The following is a 25,823-nucleotide window of genomic DNA, read 5'->3' as shown; positions in this document are numbered from 1 at the left end:
CAGGGTGGTGACAAGTTCCTCTGGGATCCTGGTGGCAGGTCAGAGGTGGGCAGGACCTCAGACGGCCCTGCACCCAGCCCCCTCAGCCTCCTCGCATGAGTCCCTCTCCGCCCTGACTCTGACCTCACCAACCCTCATGTGGACACCACTCCAGGCTCCCCTTTTCCCAAAGCATCTCCTTCCTCTGTAGCCCTGGGCTCTCCATAACCAAGATGGAGCCAGGTCTCTCTGTCTGGCCTCCATGGCCCCCACACTCTGTTCCCACCCCCCACTAGCCCACACTGAGGGGGAGGCACAGAACATGGGAAGGCACATGTGTTGGCTTGTTTATTGGGCAAAGTCTTAGAGACTGAGCAAGGCACAGAGTCCAGGAAGCGGGCGGGGTGCCCCAGGGGCACAGTCAGGAACACCCAACCTCAGTGCTGGGCACCACGGATGAGGGCTCCCACTCTCTGAGTGGCTCTGGGTGCTTCTCTCCTTCCGGACCCTCTCCTGGGGAGCCTGAGAACAAGGGGCTCTTTTTTCCCAAGAGGGTGAGTATGGGTGGTCTGGACAAGGGTAGGGAAGGGGCAACTCCACGGCTGGGGAGACTGGAGGGGACTCAGTCTTGGGCCTGGTGTTCCCCATCCCTGAAGGCACTCAGACTAGGGGGGGCCCTTTTCAGAGGCAAGTCCTGGGGAGGGTTGGGGACAGCTGGCTGACTCTGGGCCCCGACGCACCGGGTGGGCAGGCTACAGGGGCTGCCTCAGCTGAAGTCACGGCTGGACAGGAGGAGGGGGGCTACCAGGGTCCACAGGTAGAGGAGCAGCCCGGCCCAGCTGGCACAGATCTTCACCCACACAGCAGTCCATGTACTGATCATCTTCCGGGTCTCGCCGGGCCTGGAACACACCATCATCCTGCTGAGCTTGGCCTCCATGTTGTGACCTCAGTCCTGGCCCTGACTTAAGACCCAGTTGTGACCCCAAGTTCAACTCTGGTTCTTACTCTGTAACTCTAGCCCCTGACTGATACTTTTGACACTTGGCCTTATGACCCTAGACATAGCCCTTCACCTTGTACCAAAGATCCCACTCTTACCTCAATTTCAACCTTGACCCCAGTCCTAGACTGTCATAATATGACCTGACTCCTGGTCCCTGAGTTTGGGACTCTGGAGCCCTTGACCTTAGTCCTGGCCTCCAACCTAGACTCTGACCCTCAATCCTGTAACCCCATCTCTGGCCCCTGACCTCTGATCACAGATCTGATATCTCTGATCTAAATTCTGACCCTTGACCCTGCGACCCTAGTCCTGGTCCCTAACCTTGTTACACTCATCTTAGCTCATTGACCTACCAACTTCAGTCTTAGCTTTAAGGCTTCCTAACCCCATTATAACCAAATGACCAAGTTTGTGACTTTATATGGCCCCAATCTCAACCTGATCTCATGACTCCAATTCTTGACCCTGTGTCTTTGATTCTGACCCCATATGCTAATCCTAACCCTCCAACCATGAATCTCAAATCTGACCCTGTAATCCAAATCCTCACCCTGATCTGTAAACCCGGTCTGCCCTGTGCAGGGCCAGCCCCGCCCCCCATGAGCCCCACTTTTCAAGCACTTAGTGAAGGCACCAGGCAGAGCTCACTACTGGCTGGAAAACAGGGCCTGGATGGGACAGACTCTGGAGGGTCCTAGATAGAACCTTAATGCCCAAGCCTTGAGGAGGCACCAGGAAAAACCCCGCTCGGGCCAGAGGAGAGGGGCCATGCGGCACACAGCCCAGGCACCACGGGCTCCATCTGTGCCCAGGCAGGCTGCACACACCTGTACCAGTTGGTGAGCGTCATCATTATGTGCAGAGACGCGAGCACCAGGCAGACGTGGAAGAAGGAGTAGCTGTAGGTGACACCGTCTTGCTCATTGTCGAAGGCCCGGCCCTCAGAGGCCGCCACCTGCTGCTGCTGCACGGCCTCCGGCCCGGCCAGGCACTCCTCTGTCTGCATCAGGGTGTTCACCTGCCGGTGGTCCGAGGAGCGCAGACTACGGGGGAGGGGGGAGGGCGCGGTCAGGGCCGTCGCCACCAAGGTGGGCGGTGGGCTGCACCGGGGACCTCACAGCCCTGGTCATGACAATGGGCATGTCAGCCCCAGAGCTCAGGGGCTGGTCACCTAGTGGTTAGGCCCTGGGCCCAGCAGTTAACTGCTTTGACTCTCAACTCTACCTCCACTCCCTGTGTAGCCCAGGCAAGGCACGTAACCTCTCTTGAGCTTCAATTCCTGGTCTGTAAAATTGGAAGATTACATGGAAAAATGGCCTAAAGCCCATACCCCTGTGCCTGGCCCAGAGCATAAGTCACGAATAAACCGTCACGATTATTCTGGTCGTCATTTGCCATTTCTGTAAACATGTATTGAGTACCTAGTACTGTAAAGGACCATACCAAGTATTACATTCATTAATAATGGTAATAATTAATAATGCTCATTTGCTATTAAGTTTGTTTTCCTCTTATTGGTTTTAGGTAGTTTTACCAATTACCTTCCATTTTCTTCATGTTCATAATAAAAAATAACTACAGTAATGATTCTTTTCTGTCATTTCTTCTCTATAACGTTTTTAACAGTATTTAATAGTTTGAGACACATATATACTTTTGAAAATCCAACTTGTATTTTGAAAAAAAGCAAACAGAAAGAGACCTAGATTCCTGTCCCATCCCACCAGACTGGGGAGTCCCCCCCACTGAGCTTCTGTTGACCCCACTCACCAAACACCGTGCTGACACCCAGCACACATGAGCCCAGGTGGGGCGATCTGGCTGGGGGCAGAGCCACCCTCAGCACTCCCTGCCCATGGCTGCTTGTCAGTCTTTGCTTCCGGTTTTAAGAACTGAGCTAAGAACAGACAGGCCTCCGGGGCTCTCAGAGGTCTGCCCAGTGATGCAGGCCAAGGAGGTGTGAATATGAGAAGAGGTGTGAATATGAGAAGCGTCAGGAAGCACAGCTTTGTGCCTGGGGTGGGATAAGGAGGGAAAGAGAACTGGGGGCAAGGCAGCTGTGCTCCAGCTCTGTGGCCACTGTGAGTCTGTTTCCCTATCTGAGGTCAAATGGGCCTTTCCAGGTTGGAAAAGGAGCCAAACGAGGTGACAAAGGAGAGAGATGTCCGTCAACACCCACACCTGATGTGGAGATAGTGCTTTGAAAAGGACCAAAACAAAATGTGAAACAGCCTCAGAATGTTCCAGTGTGACGACTGAGGCCTGCATCCAGGGGCCTGGAGGCACAGGGCAGCTCTTAGGAAACCAGGTTCCACCCGGGAGGGCTGACAGGAGGGCTGATGAGCAGGAGGAGTTTCCCTCCAGGGAGCAAAGGGGTGACTGGGAAAGTGGCGCTTGGAGAAACCCTGGGCCACAATGAGGCAGTAAATGAGCCTGCCAGATTCCATGAAAACAGTAATTATGCTAATTATCATCTAGTGACCCTTACAAAACAGCCACTCACAGCCACCCAGCTGTGCAAATGTTCAGTTATTTGCACTAATAGCAAACACTTGGCACCTACTACTTGCCAAGTTCTTTTCTAAGTGTTTTATACATATTAACTCATCTATAACCCTTCAACACTCCAATGATGTAGGTATTGTTTTTATCACTATTTTACAGATAAGGAAACTGAGGCCCAGAGAATGACTTGCCCAAGATCACACTGCTAGTAAGGAGCAATGCCAGGCTCAAACATAGGCAGTCTGGCTCCAGAGTCCACACAGATATGCACTTGTTAAGATGCCCCTTTAAAAAAATTTGCCATGTAATCTTGAGCATGAGCTGCCCACTCTCAGGTGAAATTGTGAGGTCTCAGCCACCCAGGGCACTGGAGGTTATCACCCTCCTTTTACTGAAGAAGAATCTGAAGCACAGAAAGGTTAAGCTTCTTACCCCAAGGTCATACAGCAGGCGAGTGACAGAGCCTGGACCCACTGGTGGCAGTCCAGGCTCTTTCCCTGACCACACAGCTGCCCGCACCCTACTGAGCTGGGCATGTGGCGACTCAAATGCAGGAAGGGGCCCTGGACCAGGAGGCAAAGTCCAGCCCTGCCTCTGCAGCCCCTTCAAGGGACTTGGTTTTTCCAGGAGCACAAGGCAGGTGATAGACATGCTAGTTGCTGACAGGCCTTCAGCTTGGCGTCTTAGCTCTCACTTCGGGGCCTGGGCCTCCAATATTGATCCCTCCTCAGAAACCAGACCCCCAACATACCTGATGAAGAACGTGCACAGGATGAATATGAGGAGGCCCACGATGCTCGGGGCATCCCACCATTGGGTCTCATAGCCCTCGGGGCCTGCCAGGATGGTCCCGTTGCCGAAGTGTGTCAGCAGATGGGGGTTGCATTTCTGGTCTGGGGATGGGAACATGGTCACTCTCAGCCCATACAGGCCAGGTCTCAGGAGCCAGATAGCCCTGAGGATGGGTGGAGAGTCAACCCAAATGGACAGACAGACAGACACAACCAACCATCTAAGTCCCAGCAATAGCCAGCACTTAGTAGACGAACGACAGAGACGGCTCCAGGAACACGTGGGGTTCCCCCGCCTCCCTGAAGGACTGTGCCTCGGAACAGCCTGGGGCTGGGATGTCCCTGTCAACTGTGAGGGTCCCCAGCCCCCCAGGGAGCTGTTGCTGACCCAGGAATGAGGCCAGGCCTCCTCAAACCCAGGCCTGTACTCACCAGGGACATTAGACAGGGCCAGCCAGGTGACGAACATCGTGTAGAGTGTGACGACCGAGGCCTGCAGCAGACCGGAGTTAGGCTGGGCATCCTGGCAAGAATGGCCCATCAGTAAGACCCCTGCCAGACTCAGGGACACCCCACTGCCACCCAGCCCACTCATACCCAACCAGGAGGCCCCTGGACACCCCACTACCCTAGGGCCCTCTCGCCCAACACCCTTTGGGAAAACACAGCACCCAGGCCACCCACCACTCACCCAAAGGTGAAGTTCTAATTCTCTTCACAGATTACCCACCTTGCTCCCCTGCTGACAAGCCTTCAAGGGCAGCAGCTCTTCACACTTAGAATTAAAGCCCCCTCACCATGTGCCCTGAAGGGTCATCTCCATCTGACATCCTGCCATACTCCTTCCTAGTAGCTATGCTCCAGCCATGGTGGCCGCCTCTCTGACTACAGAACCTGCCAAGCCTTCTCCCACCCCAGGGCCTTTGCACTAGCCATGACCTCTCCCTGATGTGCTCCACCCCCATAGCTCCACACAGATAGCCCTCTTTAGCATTCAGGCCTACACTCAAACAGAACTCCCAAAAAGGCCTTAAAAGCCCTGACTAGGGCAGCCCCTGGCCCTGCTAGCACACCTACTCTTTAGTTCACACCTTCTTTTATGTCCCACACAGCACTTACTAACCAAAATAACCTTGCCTAGCCTGGCCTCCTCTTAGTGGTTCTTCCCCACTCAACACACACACACTTGAAAATTTGAATCTCAACTCTCTGTTGAAGAGTGCAGGCTCTGGAGCCAGTCGGTTGGGTTCAAATCCCAGCTCCACCCCTTACTTGCCGTGTGACCTTAGGCAAGTCTCTATTCCTCTGAGCCTCCTTTTCCTTATCTGGACAGTGGGGATGACAGTGGGGTACAGACTGAATGACATGACAGATGCCATTAACTGTCAGCTGTTATTGGTATTCTTCCTCCTCTTCCTCCCAGCAACATCCCCAGTATCTAGAAGAGGGCTGGGTACATAGTAGGTGCTCAGGAGTTATTTGCTGAATGACTACTGATTGCCTGTGACCTGGGACAGAGGTGTCAAATCTCTGGGCTTCAATTTTTCACTGGAAAATGGAGGCACTGACCAGAAGCAAGGTTCCCAACCTTTCTGCTAAAGACCTTCAAAAACCACCTAAGGGACCTCTGAAATGCCTGGGGGGCTGGAATTCCAACCCATGAAGTACCACTGGACTGATAGGCTTTTTTCCAGGAACAATTACTTTGGGAGCCCCACCCATTATCCCAGATGCCCTGGGGTTGGAACTGGAATTGCGCCTGCCTGCCAACACCATTTGAGATGTCTAGGAAGGGGCACTCAGCGACCCTCTCTAAGGTTCTCCCTGTTTGCAGAAAAACAACGACGACAGCAATAATGATGCTGATGGCTGAGGTCTGAGGGATATCTGTGTGCCAGGCACTGCTCTAAGTTCACAAGTATGACCTCAATCCTGAGAATAACTCCAACTGGTAAGTATTATTATCCCCATGTTACATCTAAGATGAGAGAGGCCCAGAAAGGTTAAGGTACTTTTCCAAAGTCACCCAGCATAATAGATGCAAGAGTCAAGACTAACCTAGGGAGGCTGACTTGGGTGCCCACACTCTTAACTCAAGCCTGTGACTGACAGCCCCTGCCCAGGACTCCAAGGTTCCTACAAGAAGTCCCCCATACCAGGTGCCTGGCTTCAGGCAGGCTCACCTGGACCTTGGGCAGGACGGCGACAATGGAGACGAAGAAACAGAAGGTGAGGTTGAGGCTGATGAAGATCTTGCCCTCGTTGCAGGCACCCGGCAGGGTGTAGTAGATGAACAGCAGCGTCACAGCTGCGATCGACAGCGCGTAGAAGAGGAGGGTGAAGAAGAAGAGACCTGGGCAGCGGGGCAGCCAGCAGCTGGGTCACAGGCCCAGGGATTCTCCCATCCCGGCTCCCTTGAGAGGGCTCGGCGGGCAGTCCTCCCCACCTTGGGCCTCAGCTTCCTCTTCGGAGGAAGGACAGTCATGTCTCCTGAAGCCCATCATCACCAACACCTTTGTGAGGTTTTGCCCCATCCTGAACTAAAATGATTCACTTGTCTTAAATATGGTAACCAAAAAGTAATTACAGTGAATACCCAGTAGTCTTTACAAAGTGAGCCAGCCATTCCGGTGATCTCTGTCACAGGCCAGCACCGTCAGAGGTGAGAAAACCAAGCCAGCGCTCACTCAGCCCTTGACCGATTCAGAAGAACAGAAAGAACTGAACAGGGACCCGTGTTGCCAACGGGGTTTCAGTGACCAACTGTCATCTCATGTTCGGTCTGGCCTGGCTTTGTGTGGCCAATCCTGCAGGAACCTCTGAGCCAGACCCTGCCCAGGCTTCTCCAGCTCAGCTCTCCTCTGATCCCCCAGGCACGGGGCTGCCTGCGATGCCCTCTGGGTGCCGGGCTTCAGGGACCTCTGGCTGCTCAGGAAGCCCCAGTCCCACATGGAGGCCGACTGGGCGGCACTGACCTGCGTACCAGGCTCGGGAGTCGCACTCCTCAGCTTTGCCCAGCCAGCGCTGGTTCCAAGAGTGTGCAAAGTCGATGAGCAGCACCAGCTGGATGAGGATGAAGAGGAAGGAGCCCACCACACCGAAGTAGAACCAGACTGGGTGGGCAGAGGGGAGCGAGGCGAGGAGTCCAGCCAGGGGCGGCAGCCTGAGAGCCACGGCCCATGGCCCCGCCAGGCCTCCCTCTCACGCACATTCACTCACTCAACAGTCATTTGTGCCACACCCTGCAATGGTGACACTGAGAAGCGAAGTCCCTACCCTCAGGGAGCCCCTAGCTGTGCTCAGAGACACAGCATGGCAGGGTGTGCGTTAGGATGAAGCAGGTTCCCCCACCCCCACACTGAGGCCACGTGGCCAAGCACCAGAGTGCCGTCTCCTGACCTGGGGACGATGACCCAGCCAGCACCTGGGGGCTTGTGCAGAGAGCAGCCCCCTCCCATGCTTCTCCCTCCAGAGCCCTCATCCTTCCCCACCAAGGCCACCTACTGTTGGAGAAGGAGCCGTCGGGGATGTAGAAGGCCCCCACAGTGATGCCCACGAGGATCAGGAACTTAAAGAACCAAAACCTGAGTGGTGGGATAGACAAGAGAGCTGAGCAAGGGAGGGTCGGGCCCCAGAGCCCTACCCACAAAGAGCAGGTACTGGGACAGGTGAAGAGGAGCTTTCTGGAGGTCTGATGGGCACAGAAAGTCTGTCCTGGCCCTAGGAAAAACCCTGAGGGCAGACAGAAGGGCCAAGTAAGGCTGAGGGTGGTCTCCCGGGTTCTTGCCCCAGCCGTGCCACCAAGGTGCCTTGTGGATTCGGCATGCTGTTGCCCTTTCTGAGCTTTATTTCCTCATCTGAGAAATGGGAATAACTAAACGAGCTGATCTCTGCGCTTCGGCAGTTCCTGAGTTCTGAGGGTAGGGTTTGGAGATGGCTGAGGGTAGGGTCCAGCAGAGGAGGGGAAACCACTGCTGGAGGGTCCTGTCCCTCACCCGTTTTGGATGGCAGCCCTGGGGTCCCGGCTGCTGCGCACGCAGATCATGAGCAGGGTGAATAGGAAGAAAAAGGCTGCCGTGGCGAAGTACATGCGGTAGACAGCACGGTGGCCGAGCAGGGAGCCACAGTCGATGTGGCCCTGAGGGATGATGGGTGTCCCGGCCCCCTCCTCACACACCCAGGGCAGCTGTGGAGGCAGAGGAGCTTGAGGACACCACCCCACCTAGAACCCGGGCCACCTCGCCGAGGCCTGCCTGGAGAGAGGTCTCCCAGCGAGGGCTGGGCCCCACCAGGAGCCTCCCACTTCCCTCTCCACTCCCACCCACCTCTGGAGCTGAAGGCCTCCAAGTGACCCGGCCCCCCCAACCTCAGCACCCCAAGATGGTCCAGTGACATCCTGTTACTATCATCCCCACAGCCTCAGTGTGCATGGCACTGAGGAAAGCAGGGCTTCCACACACCCTCCACCCGCCACCTACATCAGGACCCCCTGGGATTCTGGGAGAGACAGAGATCCCAAGGCCCCTCTCCTGCAGAACTAGAGTCTCTAAGGTGAGGTCTTACAATCTGCATTTCTAGCAAACTTCCCAGGAGATTCATACCTTTATTCACACTAAAATGTCAGAACCACTGGTCTAAATGTCCCACTGGTTATGAACACTGAAATGATGGGGAGAGCTGAGACCCAAATCTGGGCTGGAGTATTAAAGGGGACAGAGCATGACCTGGGCCAATGTCTGGGGGGCAAGAATGATGAATAAGATTTTCCAAGGGAATTGTGACTTACGAAAAGCCAGAATTTCCAAGTGAGGTTCAACTCTCTTCCCCACATGAAGAAACACCTACTATTGCCAACCTTGGACCATAGGCGTGCCAGAACATTCCTGCCCACCTCTTCTTGACCCAAGCCTGGAGCAGCCGAGCCTCCACTAGGGCAAAGTCCCGCAGGCTGCTCCGCACCGTGCTCCTGCCCCAGGGCTGCTCACCTTGTGGAGCTGACTCTCCACGCCAGGACTCAGCATGATTACAGACACCAGCACCCCCAAGAAGAGGAAGGCCGTGAAGACGAGGCGGCTCACGGTGGAGTTACGGCTGGAGGGACAGCAAGTGCACAGGATGCATGGGGCAGAGCCACAGAGGCAGGATGCCTGCAGGGGAGGACAACACGATGCCCTTACACTCCGCCTCCCCTCCCCGGCTCTGTCTAACGCCTCCAGATCTTCCCAAGCTTGTCCGCACTACACCAGGCAGGGGTACACATCTTCCCCAGATGTTATCCCATTTAATTTTCAAGTCTTAGGGAGTCAAGTGGGGTCGTGAGGAAGCCCATCCTGGAAAAGCCTGAGTCACACTGCTGCTTACTTAGGGGGAGGCAGAGGTTAAAAAAAAAAAAATCCAGAGGGCCAGCTCTGTCACTGATTAGCTAGCTGTGTGACCTTATACCAGTCCCTCAGCCTCTCTGAACCTCAGTTCCCTCTTCTATGAAATGGGAATCATAACGGAACATACATGTCACAGGAATTTTAAATTGTAGCCCCCCCCAGGTTTCCTTTTCCCCTTCCCTGCTTATTCTCCACAGAACTTACTATCATCTGATTGGTTGTATCTTTTACCTATGTTTGTCTGCCTCCACCTCCTAAGCCTGTAAATTCCACCAGGACAGGGGTTTTGTCTGTTCTGTTCACTGTGGTTGTCCCAGAAATTGGAATGGTGCCTGGCTCATGGTAGGAGCTCGGTGACAATGTTGAACAACTATCAAGAGTTCGGCATAGTACCGGACACGAGTTAAGAGCCCAAGAAAGAGGGAGGGTATATACGCTGAACACCTGCTGCGAGAAGGGGATGAAGAACTGCGCGGGGCTGCGGCCTCCCGCCGTGTGGGCTGGGCCGGTCTCGCGCGGCAGCGGTCCAACCCTTTCCCGCTCCGGCCCCTCGGGCCCCGCTGGCGTCGCCCCTCCCCTCCCTGGGCCGGGCTGAAGTCATCTACGGCTGGTGCCCCTAAAGGAGGCTCGCCCTTCCGGGAGGCGGGTCCTCAGCGCAGCTCGTGAGAGAACGGGCCCACCTCCAGATCCGCCTGGCAAACTGTCTGTCTTCCCCCAAGAGCCCCGCCTCCTCAGCCAGGTGTCTGGGTCCGGGGAGGAAGGCGGCGGGCCCCGCCCCCTGGGCCTTCCAAGGGCAGGAAGGAGAGCGGACCCTCTCGCCCCGGCTCCCGCGCTGCGAGTGTGCCCCGGACAGGGCTGCCAGGGCCGCCGTTAGACGGGGACGCACAGAAGCCGAGAGCTGGCAGACGAGGAGGCACTCTCCTGACCGAGGGCAAGAAAGCGTTCCGGACGGCGGGAGCTGAGCCCGAGGCGCTCTGGGGAGGGCGGGGCTGGTGCCGCAGGGAGCGGAAGACGCTCTTGTGGCCAAAGCTTCACAAGCAGGTGGCCAGTGGTGAGTGGTGAGGGTGGCCAGGCTGGCAGGGCCTGGCAGCCACGCGCGGGACCTTGGTGTCCATCCTAAGAGCAGGGGGCATCCACCTGAGGGTTGAAAGCCAGGAGGGACGGGGACAGCCTTACACTGAAAGATGAGCTGCGTGGAGAGCAGGCTGAGAGAGGCCCCTCGCTCCTCGGGCCCTGTAGCCTGCTTTCTGGACTGACCACAAAGCATACAACACACTCTGCTTGAGGTGTAGCTGCCTTCCTGACCCCCTTCCTTTCTCCCTCAGACTGGAAATGCCCCTTCTTACCCATCTCTCTCACCCACAAGGTAAAATACAACATGGAAGCTAAATGAAATGTTTGCAGAATGAATTTCTTCCTCATGGTCCAGGTCATAACGGCCCACCTGTCTGGTAACTTCTAGTCATATTTGCATCTCCCTCCTCAAGCCCTGCCTCCTATCCATGGCTACCCTTTTGGGGATGAGGGGATAAGCAAAGGCCAGAAAAGAGTTTAGTAAACCATTAAGAGTATTCTCATTAGCAGAGCAGGCTATGAGTCCCATTTTACAGAGGAGGAAACTGAGATCAGAGAGGTTAGGAAACTTGCCAGAAGTCACCCCGCAAGTGGACATAAGTGCTGAGATTAAAGTAATAATAGTGATAGCTACCCTTTATGAAGAGTTACTCAGTCCTAGGCTCTGTGGTGAGCACCTTATCTACATTAAGCCTCACTGACTACAAAGTGTGTTGTAACCTCCCATTTACAAATGGGGAAACTGAGACTCAGAGAGGTGATATGATAAAGGTAACACAGCAAATAAGCAGAGTTGCTGGGATTCAAGTTCAAGTCTGTCTGCACCAAGGGCCTGTGAACTCATTGATGGCAGTCTCATTTCATTTCCAAACACCCCAGGGATGAAAACAATTCTTCTGAAGCCAGAGAACAACACCAAGGGAGACCAGCAGGCACTGACCTCAGGAAGCAGGTGCCTATGTACCTGGGTCAAGGCCTGGCTCCGGCTTGTTATCATTTCAATTTGAAACATTTGAGACACAAGAAAAGCTGCCCCACTATAGTTAAGGAGCCTGGCCTTTCAATTAATTCTGGCTCTTGGAGATCAAAATCCAGGTGTTCCTGATACCTGAAACTTCAGGATTCCCAAGGGCCTGCGGTTAGCCAGACCAGATCAGAGAGAGTAAAACACATCAGCACCCCTGCTTCCAGAGCATTCTTGCAATTTTCATGCTTTCCCACCCAGTCACCCCACGTCTGGGACCACCCCGACACAAACCTCTTCCTACAGAAGTGACAGCCCGTGGGAGTAAAGACAGACATGTGCACATGCACTACACATGCAAGTTCACTGTGGTGCTGTTCAGACCAGGAAAACAGGGAAAATGAAAAATAACCGAATCCCTACCAATACATCATGGTTACGCCCCTAAGAGGACCTCCCTACTAAATGGAGCAGATGTATAGGTAACATTTTAATGGGTATATGAAACTAAACATAGTTAAATATAAATTATACCTCAATACAATTGGTTTTATTATTAAAACATAAAAATTCTAAATTGTGGGGGAAAACAAAATAGGCATAAAGCTTTAGATTTTATGAACTTATTAGGATCTCAAGAGATTGCAAATAACCTACATGCCCAACACCATCAGCCAGTGGTAGCCCATTTACTCCATGGAATGTTCTAGAAGCAGAAAAGATGAACATTACTAGGCTCAGAGCAACATAGACCAATGCTTATGATGCAATGTGAGAGATGAAGGCAGACTATAAAACCGTTCCTGCACTGAGATTACAACTACCACCACCCAAAAATGCACTCAGGGGAAAGATAGCAATGGAAACACAGCACAATGCCAGCTGAATCTTAGCACCCTCCAGGTTCTCAGAATGGAGAACTCAGAACTTAGGAAGGCCTGGGTCTAAGAGATTTCAGGCTGCAAGCTTCCTTGGCATTCAGCTGGTCCAGCCCTAATGAAGAATCACCCAGAAGACAGTCTCTGCTGCTCAAACATTGGCAAAGACCAGGAGCTGCCTACCTCCTGACGCAAGCTGGACAGCTCTGGAGCCGTGCGTGGTCTGGTGTGATGGGAATGGGCTGTCACTGGGTCATTCACATTCTCTAATGGTTGGCCCTACAGCCAGGTACTAAGAACGACTCCTGAGGGTACTGGGTGGGTGGGAGAGGCAGGTGAAGGCTGGGACACAGTTTTAAAGTTGTTTTATATCAAACTGGCCCTCCACTTCCAGATATTACTCCAAAATATTGAAAGCAAGGACTCAAACAGGTATTTGTATATACATGTTCATAGTAGTCAAAAGTCAAACAATAGAAAAGGTGGAAGGAACCCAGTGACCATCAACTGATGAATGGATAAACAAAATGTGGTCTATACATACAACGGAATATTGTTCAACTTTAAAAAGGAAAAAAATTCATGCTACACCATGGATGAACCTTGAGGACATTATGCTAAATAGAAGAAGCCAGACACAAAAGAACAAATACTCTATGATTCCACTTAGATGAGGCACCTAGAGTAGTCACATTCATAGGGACAGAAAGTCGAGTGGGGGTTGCCAGGGGCTGTGGGGAGGGGAAAAGGGAAGTTAGTATTTAACAGGTATGGGGTTTCAGTTCAGGAAGATGGAAAAGTTCTGAGGTAGATGGTGGTGATGGTCATACAACAGTGTGAATGTATTTAGTACCACGGAACTATACTTAAAAATGGTTAAAATGGTAAATTTCATGTTATGCATATTTTACCACGGAAAAAAAAGGAAGGGGCAGGGAGTTTTCAGGGAAGATTAGGAAGTTAGCTAGGTGAGGAAGAGAAAGGTCCTCCTACAAAGGCAATAACGTGCAAATCTGCAAGAAACACTGTATTCTCAGGGCAGCTGGGCAAGAGAAGCAGAGGCTGATGGGAGTGATGGCCAAGGTCCCTGTAGGTCACACCAAGGAATCTGGACTTTATCCTGAAGGCCATGGGGAACCATTGCTACAGAAGAAGCATAACATCGGATTTGCATGTTAGAAATGTCACTTTGGCCACAGAATGGAAGACATCAAGGGGGGTGGTCTTTGAGAACAGGGGATGTTTTTAAGTGATCCTGAGAACTGACACTAAGGAAGAAGACAGATTCTAGAGTTCTTACTGTGTGCTTTGGCCAGTAAATAGTTCCTCCCCTAATAATACCACTCATTTGAGATTGATATCATTTTGATAGAAAACCACTTTTAATATATATCACATTTCTGAAAATAAAAGACAAGTCCTTGAAAACTGAAAATAAAAGTTAAAATAGTAAATTTTATATTATGTGTATTTTGCCATGATAGACAAAAAACCGGTCCCAGCAAGAATGGGATTCAGACTTCATGGACAACCCCATAACTATCTGAGCAATCCCAGGACTAGACAAAACACAGGAAAGAAGAGGTCAGCCCCCAAACCACCCATTGCACACTTACTTCCCCCATGCAGCGCTAAGAATAGAGGACCTAGTCTTGGCTCTGCCAAACTGCAGTATGACCTTAGATGTGTCTCTTTTCCCCACCATGGGACTCAGTTTCCTCAGCTATAAAATGAGCTCCTGGGCAGGATAGTAAGCAGCTCAGAGCCCGGGCTCTGCAATTGGACAGCTCTGGGTGTCACAGCCTTCACCATTTCCCTGCATGTGGTCTCAAGCACTTTACCACTCTGGGGGTGTACAGAGTGGCCACTGCACTCCAGCTGCGAGCTAAGTATGTTAGTGTGCTTTTCTCCACCCCACTTAGTCCTTACTTTGTGAAAGGCACACTGTTCTCTCCATTTACACAGTAATGAGAGAGGCAGAGTGACTGCCCACAGCCACACAGCTGAGAAGAGGCCAACCCAAGATGTGAGTTCAATGGGTCTGACCCAAAGGCCTTGAAAAGCCCTCCCTACATATTTGCTGGCCATCCAATGCACCATGTGCCAACTTGCTCAGTGACTCCCATCCCACTGTGGGCTCATCTTGTCTCCTCCAAGCCAGGACTCACCTCAGCCCAGGACAAATGTTGACAGAGAGGTGTTGAAGGGCAGATGCAAATGCATCACAGCTGCAAGAGTATAGAAGTCTTTCCCACCAACCCATGTGCCCAACATTCCCCCTCCAGAGGCCTGGGAACCCCCTATTAGAACTTTACTCCTGTGGGGCAAATCTCCATCGATACAGGTTGTTACTGGTGTCCAGGAGCCCCCAACCATACCACTTAATACTGTGTGGCTGTGGGGAAATCACCTTCCCTCTCTGATCCAGTTTCCTCATTGTGAAATGGCAGTAGTAGTAACTGCCTCACTGGGGTCACTGTGAGAAGTAAATGAAGGGTATATGCAATGTGCTATCATTGCCCAGCTCTGTGCTGTCAGTGCTGGTCCACAGCAAGGACGCAGGAAACGGTAGCTGTTGTTGGTACCATGATCTGTGCAATAGGATCGTATTTCCCAGGGCTGGAGGGAGCAATGAGATGGCATGGGTGAGGAGCTCAGCACAGCTGAGCATGCTGCAGGTACTCAGTAAATGTCAGAGGTCAGAAGCCCAGGCAGAGGCCACTGAAAGGAAGGGAAGGTCCCTTGGAGACACTAAGATATTCATGACGTCAACCTCCCAGTTCTGGGCCAGCCCTGTGTCTCAGGCACCCAGGATGGGAAGGGAGGGAAGGTGTGGACAGAAGCCTGGACCAGAAATCAGATTTGAATCCTAACTGTGCAGTTCCCCAACCTTTCACCATGCAACCTCAGGCAAGTCAGCTAACCTCTCTGGGTTGCAGCTCCCTCAGTTGTAAACAGAGTTTGGGCAGGCCTGTCAGGGGCCTTCTGGTCTCAGCATTGTGGGATGCCAAGACTCAGAGACTGGCGCTTGGCTCCAGGGGTAATTCCCCACCCACCTTTCCAAGATGATAACAATTGGCTCCTATTTCCAGCACTCACTTATGCCAGGAACCAGGCGGGGCACTTTTTAATCTCCCAATAGCATTATGAGGGAGGCAGATGGGGAGTCAGAGGCACAGGGGACTGAGGAGTGTCCCCTCAACACCCACCACCCCCACACCCGCCCAGTCAAACGGAACTCCAGTCAACTTCTGGGAAGCTTTCCCTCCCCGACCAGTAAGCAAACCCTTCCTGGCCAGAGAGAGACCCAGCCCAACCGAGAATTCACTGGGCAAGGAGGGATCTCAGGGACCAGCTCTTGAGTCCTCCTCCTGCAGGCAAGCACACACATCACAGGAGGGGAAAGGGAGGCCCAGAGAGAAAAGCAGACTGCCCAGGAACCCATTCTAAAGCCTCTCTGAAACGTCGTCCTCAGAAAATAGTTGTAAACTAAGTCTCTAGATCCCCCAGCTCCCAGCCCTACACCCCATCCTAACACACACACAAATCAGGGACAAAGGAAAGCAAGTCCTGAGACTCAGAAGCCACCAGATCCCCTCTTGCTCTCTGCATCTCTTTGTGTGGGGAAGGGGGGAGGAGGCTGCCTGAACGAACCTCGGGTTTAATGAAGGGCAGAGGGAAAGGAGAGGGGGGCTGGGAAGAGGGAAAGGAGAAGGGGCCTCCCGGCAGGGAGTCTGGCTGAAGCTCCTCCGCTATGCTGGCTGCCGTCCCAAAATAGAGGCTGGCGGCCCCCCAGGTCCCTGAGCCCAGGCTACTAGGTACTACCCCTACACCCACACCCTAACTTTCTTCAATTCCTGGGTCTTCCAGTCCAAAGTGGGCCCCAGGCGGCGGTGGCAACCCACACCCATCTCACTTCAGGGTGGCTTAGAAAGGCGGACGGGGTTTCCTCCCCACCCCCACTTGGTGTCTGAGGCCCAGAGGGGAAGGGTCTGGGGCTCCACGGGCGGAGTGCCCCGGAGTTAGCGTGAGCCAGACTGAATGAGGCTGAGACAAGGATGCAGAGTGACCGGTAGATTGGACAGACCGACAGACACTAACAGTAGACTGTGACTAATGTAGAAGCCATGGTTTGACAAAGACAGACAAACGAACAGAGACAGATATCAGACAAGTACAAACGGGCAAACAGTCAGTCGGGCAGGGGCCGACTGTCAGACAGAGAAGGGCGCGCGGCAGAGACAGGGCCCTGGCAGGCCACACAAAGAGTCAGGGGCGCACCGCAAGGACAACTCCCAAGTTGGGCGAGGCGGGGCCGAAACGTGCACCCCCGACCCCTGGCTCTGGCCTCAGTCTCCCCACTTCGCGGCAGGGGCGCCCGCCCAGGCCACAACACTCCCCCGCCCCTGCGCGCCCCAACCCCTCCCCGGCGGTAACCCGAGCCCCGGACGCCAATCGTCCCCGCGCCCGCGGGCCCCGTATGGGGGTGATGATACCAAGTGAGGTGGGAGTCCAGGTGCAAGGAGAAGGGGGACGGGCCCCGAAAGACAAGTTTGGAAAAAAGAGAAAGAAGAAACTATTTGGAGGAAAAAGACAGGATAAAAGTACGGGGCCAAAGAAAGAGCAGGCGGCGCAGGCGGACGCGGGGGTCGCGACTCACGCAGCTGAGCAGGGAGCAGGCACCCAGGCAGGCCCCCATGGCGGCGGCGGCGCGGCCGCGGGGAGCGGGGCGCGGGGAGCCGGACGGCGGCCGGGGGCCGCGGGATCCTCGGGCTCTGGGAGCCCCGGCCTGGCCCCGCCCCCTCCCTCTCCCGGCCCGGCCCCGCCCCGGCCCCGCCCCACCTGCCGAAGCCGCTCGCCGCTTTCCGGCGGCGCTCGGGGCCTCCCCAGACTCACCTGGGGCAGGTGCGCTGGGAGGGATTCGTTAGGAAACTGAGCAGCTCCGGGATTCCCTCGGCCGCGCGAGCCACACAAGTGGCTCCGTCCCTGGCCCGGGTTTGAGTCTGGTTCAAAGCAATGGTTTGGAATTACTGGGACCTGGGCTCGAGTCCCGATGAGGCCACAGTGTGATCTCACAACACTGTCACCACGAAGGGGCAGAAGCCAAGAAAGACGTGGTCACCCCTGACTGCTCGACGCTTGGCGTAGAGTACCTAATATATAGGTGTTAAATGATGGATGATTAAATAAAAAAACTTGGGCAAGTCGCTTCATTTCTCTAAGGCTCAGTTTCCCCGTCTGGCAAGTGAGGATATCAACCTCATAGGGCCGTTACAACAACACAGTAGGTGCCTGACAAATGTGATCTCCCTGTCCACCCTGTTTCTCCTAAGACCTGGGCCTTGCCCTCTTTCCGCCATCCTCTCCTCCACCCACTTGTTCTTCAAGGTCTACTGACTCCTATCTTGGGCCACACATTCCCCAGAACCATTCCTACTCCATGGCTCACTGCTCTCCAGGGATGCCCAACCCTGGCCCCAGCTAAGGAGGTCAGAGGGGTGGGTGGGTCACATTCTTGGCAGACCACCCTGCCAGGGTAGGTGGCAGAGACCCAGAAGCAGCACTCTGTAATTACTCTCCGTTCACCCTCCACCCCTCTCCTCACTCGACCCTAGACAGGATAATGATGAGGAAGGAAGTCTGGGTGCTTCACAGCTGACCCTGGGGCCAAAGATCCAGCCTGACTGCATCCTTGGGTGATTCATAGGGTGCCAGGCTTAGTCATTAATTGTGCCAGGACTGTTCTGCAAACGCACCCTGCAGTTTACCTCCAAATGTTTGCCCAAGTGTTGCCCTCCCCCTGGAAAGTCTTCTTTCTCCTTATCCCCTTTTCTGCCCTTGGAATCCTTGCTGGCATCCCATATCTCCTTGGTGAGAGAACCACCATCACCACCACTCCCCAAACCACTACCCGGCCCCATTAGGAATGAATGTCTTCCAGTTTCATTGTGTTTCTGCAACATGGGCCTCCATTATGGCCTCACGAATAACTAAAGTTACCCCATGTGCCAGCCTCTTTCACCTACACAGTCCCATTCAAGTCACACAAAACTCCCAAGAGGTAGGTTCATTCCCCAGCCCACCCTGATTCACAGTGGAGGAAACTAAGGCTCAAAGAAGTAAAGTGATGGGTTATATGTAAGCTGAACGCTGAATAAACGTGGGCTGTGATTTGTGGTTGCTGTTATTGGTCAAGGCCATGAGGCTCAGAAGGCAGAGCTAGAAGACCATCTGCCCCTGCCTTGACCAAGGCTATCCCTGACATCTCACTGTACCTCCTGGAAAGTGGAGGTGACCATATCCAGTCCACCTCATTTTCTGCCCAATAATATGTACTGTCCTTGCCCAACTTAAGACCCTCAGAAATCTCAAGCCGCCCAAGGACCGTCTGACTCACTTCTGGCCGCCCCCTCGTTGACTCTGGGCACAGCACAGGGAGGCTGTAAATACTTGCTGAACGAATGCACATCTGAACTTTTACCACAAGCCCAGCTTCTTCATTCTGCTGTGGCTGACAGTCTGATCCCAAAACAGCCCACACAGGGTCCCTTTCTGCTCAGCAATCCTCTGTACCCGGTAGGCCACCAAGAAGTCTTCTCACAGCCATCTACCCCAAGGTCAACTCAGTTTGACACTTCTGCCCCAAGGGCTGTAGTTTCCATTCCTCAGCCCTTCCCTCCCCTGTGACCTGGTCCAGGAGAAAGTACCCAAGATCAAGATGAGCAACACCCAAGACTTGTTCTCTCATAGTCGGTCATACCCGCTGCTGTCACGCCACTGCACCTGCATTTCTCCCGTGAAATGGGGGTGGTTAACCTCACAGAGCATCGAGAAAGCATTCTAAGAAATAGGTGGTTATCTGAAACAACTGAGGGATTAACATGACCGCAGGGGTCAAGAGGCAACCCCCCTGGAGTTAAATTGAAATACCACCACAGGGTAACATGTTGTGGCTGACCTGGCCTCACCCTGCCCGGAGCTAGGTGAGCCGGGCTCTCGTATGCCCCACATCACCTTCTGTGGAGGGGCAGACCCCTCTGCAGATGACTCACTGTGTGGCCTTGTCCTGGTGAGTCTTCCTCTTTCAGCCTCATGCTTCTCATCTGTAAAATGGAGATAATCACTTTGCTTCAACTAAGAGGATTATTGAGAAGATAAAATGAGAGGTAGATGAAGAGGCTTCATTTCTTGGTATCTTGACCATCCCGCCCACCTTTCTCCCAATTTTAAATCTTCTGCAGGGGACCAGAATGGCTGCCTCACACCTCCAAGGGCAAAATCAGTCAGCTGTGTGATGTTGACGAGTCACCCAACCTCTCTGAGCCTCACTGGAGGGCTGGGATTCAGGACCACCACAGCTCTTCCAACCATGTAATGCTATGTAAACTGTGGCCATTGAGAGAAACAGGCAGGAGTCATTTTGTCTATCCCCCTGTGCCCAGGACCTAGTCCAGACAGATGCTCAACTCTCCAGATCCCAAAGGAAACAGGCTTCTTGGGCCACTCACCCCAAGGGTTCTCTAATCTGATCTCATTGGGCCTCAGTTTTGAAATTTGCAATTTAGAAACAATCCCCTGCTCAAGCTCCCAGTAGCTCCCAATCCATTCGTGCCCCAACCCTATCCCTTCTCACCATCCTCCTGTCCATGAGGACTCAGATGCACTCTGGCTTTGCCCCTCTGGTCCCCTGGGCTTCACTCTCTGCACTGGCCTCCACTTCCTTCTTCTGACCCATTTACAGAGCAGCGCTGAAGCTGTCCCTTATGAATATGCATGTGGGATAATGAGGGCTTGGAATTGGGGGAATGTCTGGGGAGAGGCATTCACATAGGTATTGTCCACCTGCTCTCCCTCTACACAGCCCCCACCGAGACTGCCCTCCCTCCCAAGGGCTCATGGGAGTTTGGGGCAAAGGCTGAAGGAACGACAGTAATAGCCACCTCAGCAATCATTTTTAAGTGCTTGCAACATGACAGTCACTCTGCTAAGAGCATCTCCTGTAAGATGCTTTTAAGGTAGAGACTATTTTCCCTATTTAACAGATAAGGAAATTGATGATCCAAGAAGTTAAGTAACATACACAGAAATCAAATGTGGAATGTGCATGGTGACTATGTGGACAGCAAGCATGGAACTCAGGTTTTGTTGGACCTTAGAGCTGGGACTCTTGACTCCTGCCACACAGATGCACAGGCCAAACCACGAGCCCTGAGTACTTGGTCATGAAGCCACATCTGGACCTCATACTCCAGCAGATGAGCTCACAATGGTCTTAGGTGATCAAGGCTTCAGGAAAGGACCCAGGTCAGGGCTTTGCTTGGCCTGAGAGGTGCAGGTGTGCATGTGGGTCTGCACGTATGTGCACATGTCAGGACGTGAGCACACGCAGGTGGGTGAGGCTGACGTCCATGTGAGAGCCCACCCAAGGAGCATAGCAATCTCCTAGCCCCTATGAGGCCAGCACTGTTCCCAGGGTGAAGGCATGTTTTAGGGCTGAGGAAGGGCTGCCACCAGCCCCAGGGCAGCCTTAGGGACCAAGAACTCTGTCATCTAAGGCTTGGACACGCTAGGCCAAGCGGCGTCGCCTGACCAGCTGTGTGCATGTGGGTGGCTGAAACTGGGCTGTTTCCTGGAGGAGAGTGGGGTAAAGACAGGGTGTCCTTGGGCCCTGTAGCTCACCACTTCCTCCTCACACCTGCACTACCTCCTGTCTAGCCATTCCTTCACCCCTGCCCAGTGCCTATAGGCCCCAACAGTCTGCATCCCCTCACTGTACAGACGGGGAATCAGGCCTGGGGAGACTAGAGCTGCCCAAGTCATACAGCCGGTTAGCAGCAGAGTCAGGACTGTGATCCAGCCTGGGTTCTATTCTCTGAACCCAGTGCCTGGCACCTCTGCATCTCCCTCCTTCAATCACTGTGGGAGGGGCTCCAGGCCCAGGAGACACAGCAGGTGAGGACTCAGAGCACCCTCCTGCCTGTGCAGCCCGCGTACAGGATCCAGGAGGCCATGTGGCCACCAGAAACAGCAGGACTGGGTTCAATCCCAGTTCTGCCAAGGACCCTGTCAGAGTGACCCTGGACAACTCTGCCCCTCTCAGACCTCACATTCTCATCTGTAAAATAAATGAGGTGTGGCTTTCACATGATGTTTTGAAGCAAAACCCCCAGCAGCTACAGTAGCTGCTGCTCTGGTCAACGTAGGGAAGGCAGGTAGATCACCTCAGCCCTCTCATCTGCCCTCTACCAAGAAGCTCACCAAGGGAAGTCCCACCCAATCACAGAACCAGTAGATAGAGATCAGGCTTCAGCACAGAACCAGGGCCCAGTTCTAGCTGGGCCACTTACCAGCTGTGTGGTCCCAGGCAAGGCTCTCTAAGCCTCAGCTTGCTCCTCTGTAAAATGGGGGTAACAGTGCCAACCTCCTAGGGCTGTGTGAGATTAAATAATTCATGTCCCCTCCTGGGTACATGATGAACATATTAGGACTTCAAGCAACAGTGGCTGTTAATACCAGTTACCCCAGAACCATGCATGAGCCCCCTGGCTTCCCCATGAGCTGTATCTGTTGTTCCAGACCCTAAGCCAAAGCATTTTGGCAGCTGCTACCCTAAATTCCTCAGCCTGCTGATCTCTGCAGCTGCTCCCAAACAGCTGGGCCTGCAAAGACTGCTTCAAAACCAGGCCTGGGCCCCAAGGAGGAGAAGTGCAGGGCTCCCGGTAATCAGGCCAGGGGCCTTGGAGCTGGCGCCGTGTCATCTGCACAACCAAGCCCCCGGTAAGCCATCATTAGCTCCCCCACTCCTGCTCTGCCCCGGGCTCTGACCTGACTGCTGGAGCCCCAGAGAGAAGGCGGCAGGTATTTAGCCAAAGCCTTTCATTCCTAGGGCCCTTCCAAGCCCCTCCCCAGGGCCATTGGGTTCAGGGCCTGGTGACAAACAGGAGGGAAAGTTTGCCTGAAGCCGGGCCCCCACCCCACAGGTGGGTTAGCAGCCACAAGAGAGGACAGAGAAGGCACTGAGAACCCTACAATTTTGGAGCCAAGGGAAGGTTAAAAACCACCTGATGTATAATATATACACATGATGGAATATTTCCAGACTTGAAAAGGAAGGAAATTCTGACCCATGCTATAACATGGATGAAATTGGAGGACCTGATGTTAAGAGAAATTAGCCAGGCCTAAAAGGACAAATATCGTGTGATTCCATTTACATGAAGTACCTGGAATAGTCACACTTATAGAAGCAGATAGAACAAAGGGGGTTGCTAGGGGCTGGGGGAAGGAGGGAAAGGGGAGTCATTAAAAATAAACAAATGAACAAATAAACATAAGACCCCATCTAATATCTCCTCTCTTTTAGCAGATGGGGAAACTGAGGCCAAGACAGGAGAAGAGACTTAGCCAGGTGCACACAGTGGGTACTGAGAGGTGCTCCTCGGCTTTCCCTCTCCCCAAGCAAGCCCCATCCCCACCCCCAGGCTGCCCAGGTGCTACAGCAGCCTCCTAACTGGACTCCAAGCTTCCACCGGTTCCTCGGCATACCTACCAGCACAGTTTTATTCATCTTCGAGAAAATAACTCTACTCCTTTACTCTGGGTTTTGCTTCTCCCAGTTATAAAATCATACCTGTTCCATGAAAGCAGGGACCTCCTCTTTCTGGCTCACCAAGGATCCCAACTCCCACATTTGCATCTGGCAGGGCGTTGCACAGGTTGAATATATGAATTTTAGGAAACTGGGAGAATACTGGAAAGCTTTTAGAAAGTAAAGATAAGATCCCCATGAATTTCCCAATCCTGCTTTAATATTCCCTATTCTAATCTATTTTAACACTTAAGCACTTTTTAAAAAACATTCTGGATTCACCCTACATAAATAGTTTTGTGCCCTTTTTCACGTAACGTTTCACCAGAAGCCATTTTCCTTGTGATTATCGTGTTTTCTTAACAGCATTGAGAGTGGTTATCTCAGTGGCTGTCCTCACTCAGAAGTCACCTTCTTAGCTTCTGGGACCATTCAGAATACACAAGCCCTCTAGCTGTACTTCTTTATTTTCTCCATAGCATGTATCACTATCTGAAACTGTCTCTTTCCCCATCCATTCACTAGGGTATTGTCTGTCTGCTTGGGGCACTGAGACCTAACATACCAAGGCACCAAGAACGTGCCTCCCCTCAAAAAAACATTCAGGGACTGTGTACCAGGCACAGACGTAGGCCCTGAGAGTACAGCCGTGAATAAGACAGATGTGAACCCTCGTCCTTATAGAGCTTATGTACTAGTGGGGAATGAATACATGACTGACTGAATGAATGAATTCAACTACCTCCTGCTATTGGACATTTAGTGCTCCTTGAACTCCCCCCCTTCAATATCTCTAATAAGCAGGAAATTCCTTTCAATTATCCTATTGTATCATTAAAATGAATGTGAAGTTTGCCTTCTATGCAGGGAGACCAACTCATTCTGTTTAGCCTGGGACTTTTGGTTTTAGCACTGAAAGTCATGTCCCAGGAAAACTGTCAGACCCAGGTGAACCGGGACAGCTGGTCACCCTAATTCTACACTCTACTGTACCCATGTTTTTAAAAACAGCTTTATTAAAATATATTCCATGTGCCATAAAATCCACCATATTTTAAAATGTACAATTCAGTGGGTTTTAGTACATTAACAAGGTTGTGAAATCCACCACTAATTCCAGAACATTTTCAGCACCCCAAAAAGAAACCTTGTGCCTGCTAAGCAGTTTCTCCCCCCACCCCCTAGCAAACACTGATCTGTCTCTATGAACTTGCCTGTTCTGTACATTTCATATAATGGACTCATACAGTGCACAGCCTTGTGAAGCCATCTTTTTCACGTATCACTATATTTTTAAGGTTCATGCATGTCATAACATGTAACAATGTTTCATTCTTTTTTATTGACAAATAAGATTCCGTTATATGGATATAAAACATTGGGTTTATTTGTTCACCAGCTGATAGGCAATTAGGTTGCTTCTGTTTTTTGGCTATGAACATTGCTATGAACATTTATATACAAGTTATTGTGTGGACATATGTTTTTATTTCTCTTGAATATACACCTAGGAGTTGGACTATTGGGTCAAATGGTAACTCTTTAGCATCTTAAAGCTGCCAATTTATTTTCCAAAGTTGCTGGACCCTTTCACATTCCTGCCAGCAATGGATAAGGGTTGCAGTTTCTCCACAACCTTGTCAACACTTGTCATTATCTATATTTTTTATTTTGGCCATCTTAGTATTGTGAAGTGCTGTGTTTGTTTCAACATGAAAATTTGGTTTGAAATTACTTATCATGAAGTAAAATCAACCCCCTCTGAATGTACCTCATGTCAATCGTGTGCACCCCAACCCGCCTCTCAGTCCCTGTGAGGACAAGGGCACCAGCCTGTTGTATGTGGATTAAAGTCCTTTCCAAAGTTTTGATTCTGCAAACAACACTTTTTGATAACAGAAATATTATTTTTATTTTAATTTGTTTGATTACTAGTGAAGCTAAACTTTTTTCATAAGTATTTTTATTTTTTGTATTATTTATATTTTTCATGTTTATTATTTATATTTCTTATTTGGTGCTAGAATGATCCTTTAAAAATAAAAATCTGATTATGCCCTTGTTTAGAACTTTTGGTGATTCCCTGCTACCCATGGAATAAAGACCCAACTCCCTGGGCCCTGCCCCATCCCTCCCCTGCTGCTCCTCCAGCCTCTTCTCTCACCATTGTCTGGACAAACTTGCAGTTTCCAAAAAGAGTTCTTCAGCCTCTCTCCTCCTGCCTGTGGCAACTTGTGGAAATCACCTCCTCCCAGCGAACTCCCAGGCTCACCTGCCACCACTCACATCTGATAGAATCACTTATTTAGAGGACCAGCTTCGTGGGTGTGTGATCTCTGCAGAAGAGCCCCATAGTGAGTAAGGGCTCCTTGACTGGTTTAATGCTCTGCTATCACCATTTTGATATTCTTAGTAATTTTTTTAACAAGAGGTCTCAAATTTTTATTTTTCACTGGACCCACCAATTCCTCAATTAGTCCTGCTTGTTTAACCTTCTGCCTCTCACACAGAATAATGCACTCCTTGACCTCAGAGTCTGTCCCACCTTCCGGTGCTCCCAGTGCTTGGCAGGAACCAAATGAATGAATACCCAAAATGTATGAGTGAAGTGAATGAATGAATTGAAAGGAAGGAAGAGAGGGAGGGAGGGAGAGAGG

At 52.1% G+C, this 25,823-nt stretch overlaps 1 protein-coding gene across 3 annotated transcripts; it reads right to left on the bottom strand.

The window, feature by feature from the left end:
• Nucleotides 1–302: 302 nt before the first annotated feature.
• SERINC2 (serine incorporator 2) lies at nt 303–20,230 on the bottom strand. Of its 3 annotated transcripts, none has more exons than XM_057499923.1 (10): nt 20,212–20,230; nt 9,267–9,428; nt 8,277–8,467; nt 7,786–7,865; nt 7,257–7,394; nt 6,465–6,634; nt 4,714–4,804; nt 4,242–4,383; nt 1,813–2,028; nt 303–881 (listed from the first exon to the last, which is right to left on the bottom strand). In XM_057499923.1, the coding sequence occupies exons 1-10, from the start codon at nt 20,224–20,226 to the stop codon at nt 746–748; spliced, it is 1,341 nt and encodes a 446-aa protein (XP_057355906.1). In that variant the 5' UTR covers nt 20,227–20,230; the 3' UTR covers nt 303–745. The 3 variants fall into 3 exon arrangements, with proteins under 3 accessions (XP_057355906.1, XP_036741116.2, XP_036741118.2); XM_036885221.2 differs by lacking the exon at nt 20,212–20,230 and adding an exon at nt 17,239–17,379; XM_036885223.2 differs by lacking the exon at nt 20,212–20,230 and adding an exon at nt 9,894–10,249.
• Nucleotides 20,231–25,823: the final 5,593 nt, after the last annotated feature.

This window comes from Manis pentadactyla, chromosome 4, assembly GCF_030020395.1.
Source record: "Manis pentadactyla isolate mManPen7 chromosome 4, mManPen7.hap1, whole genome shotgun sequence".
Taxonomy (NCBI): domain Eukaryota; kingdom Metazoa; phylum Chordata; class Mammalia; order Pholidota; family Manidae; genus Manis; species Manis pentadactyla.
The sequence above is the reverse complement of the archived record's forward strand: the minus strand, read 5'-3'. Positions and strand labels throughout refer to the sequence as shown.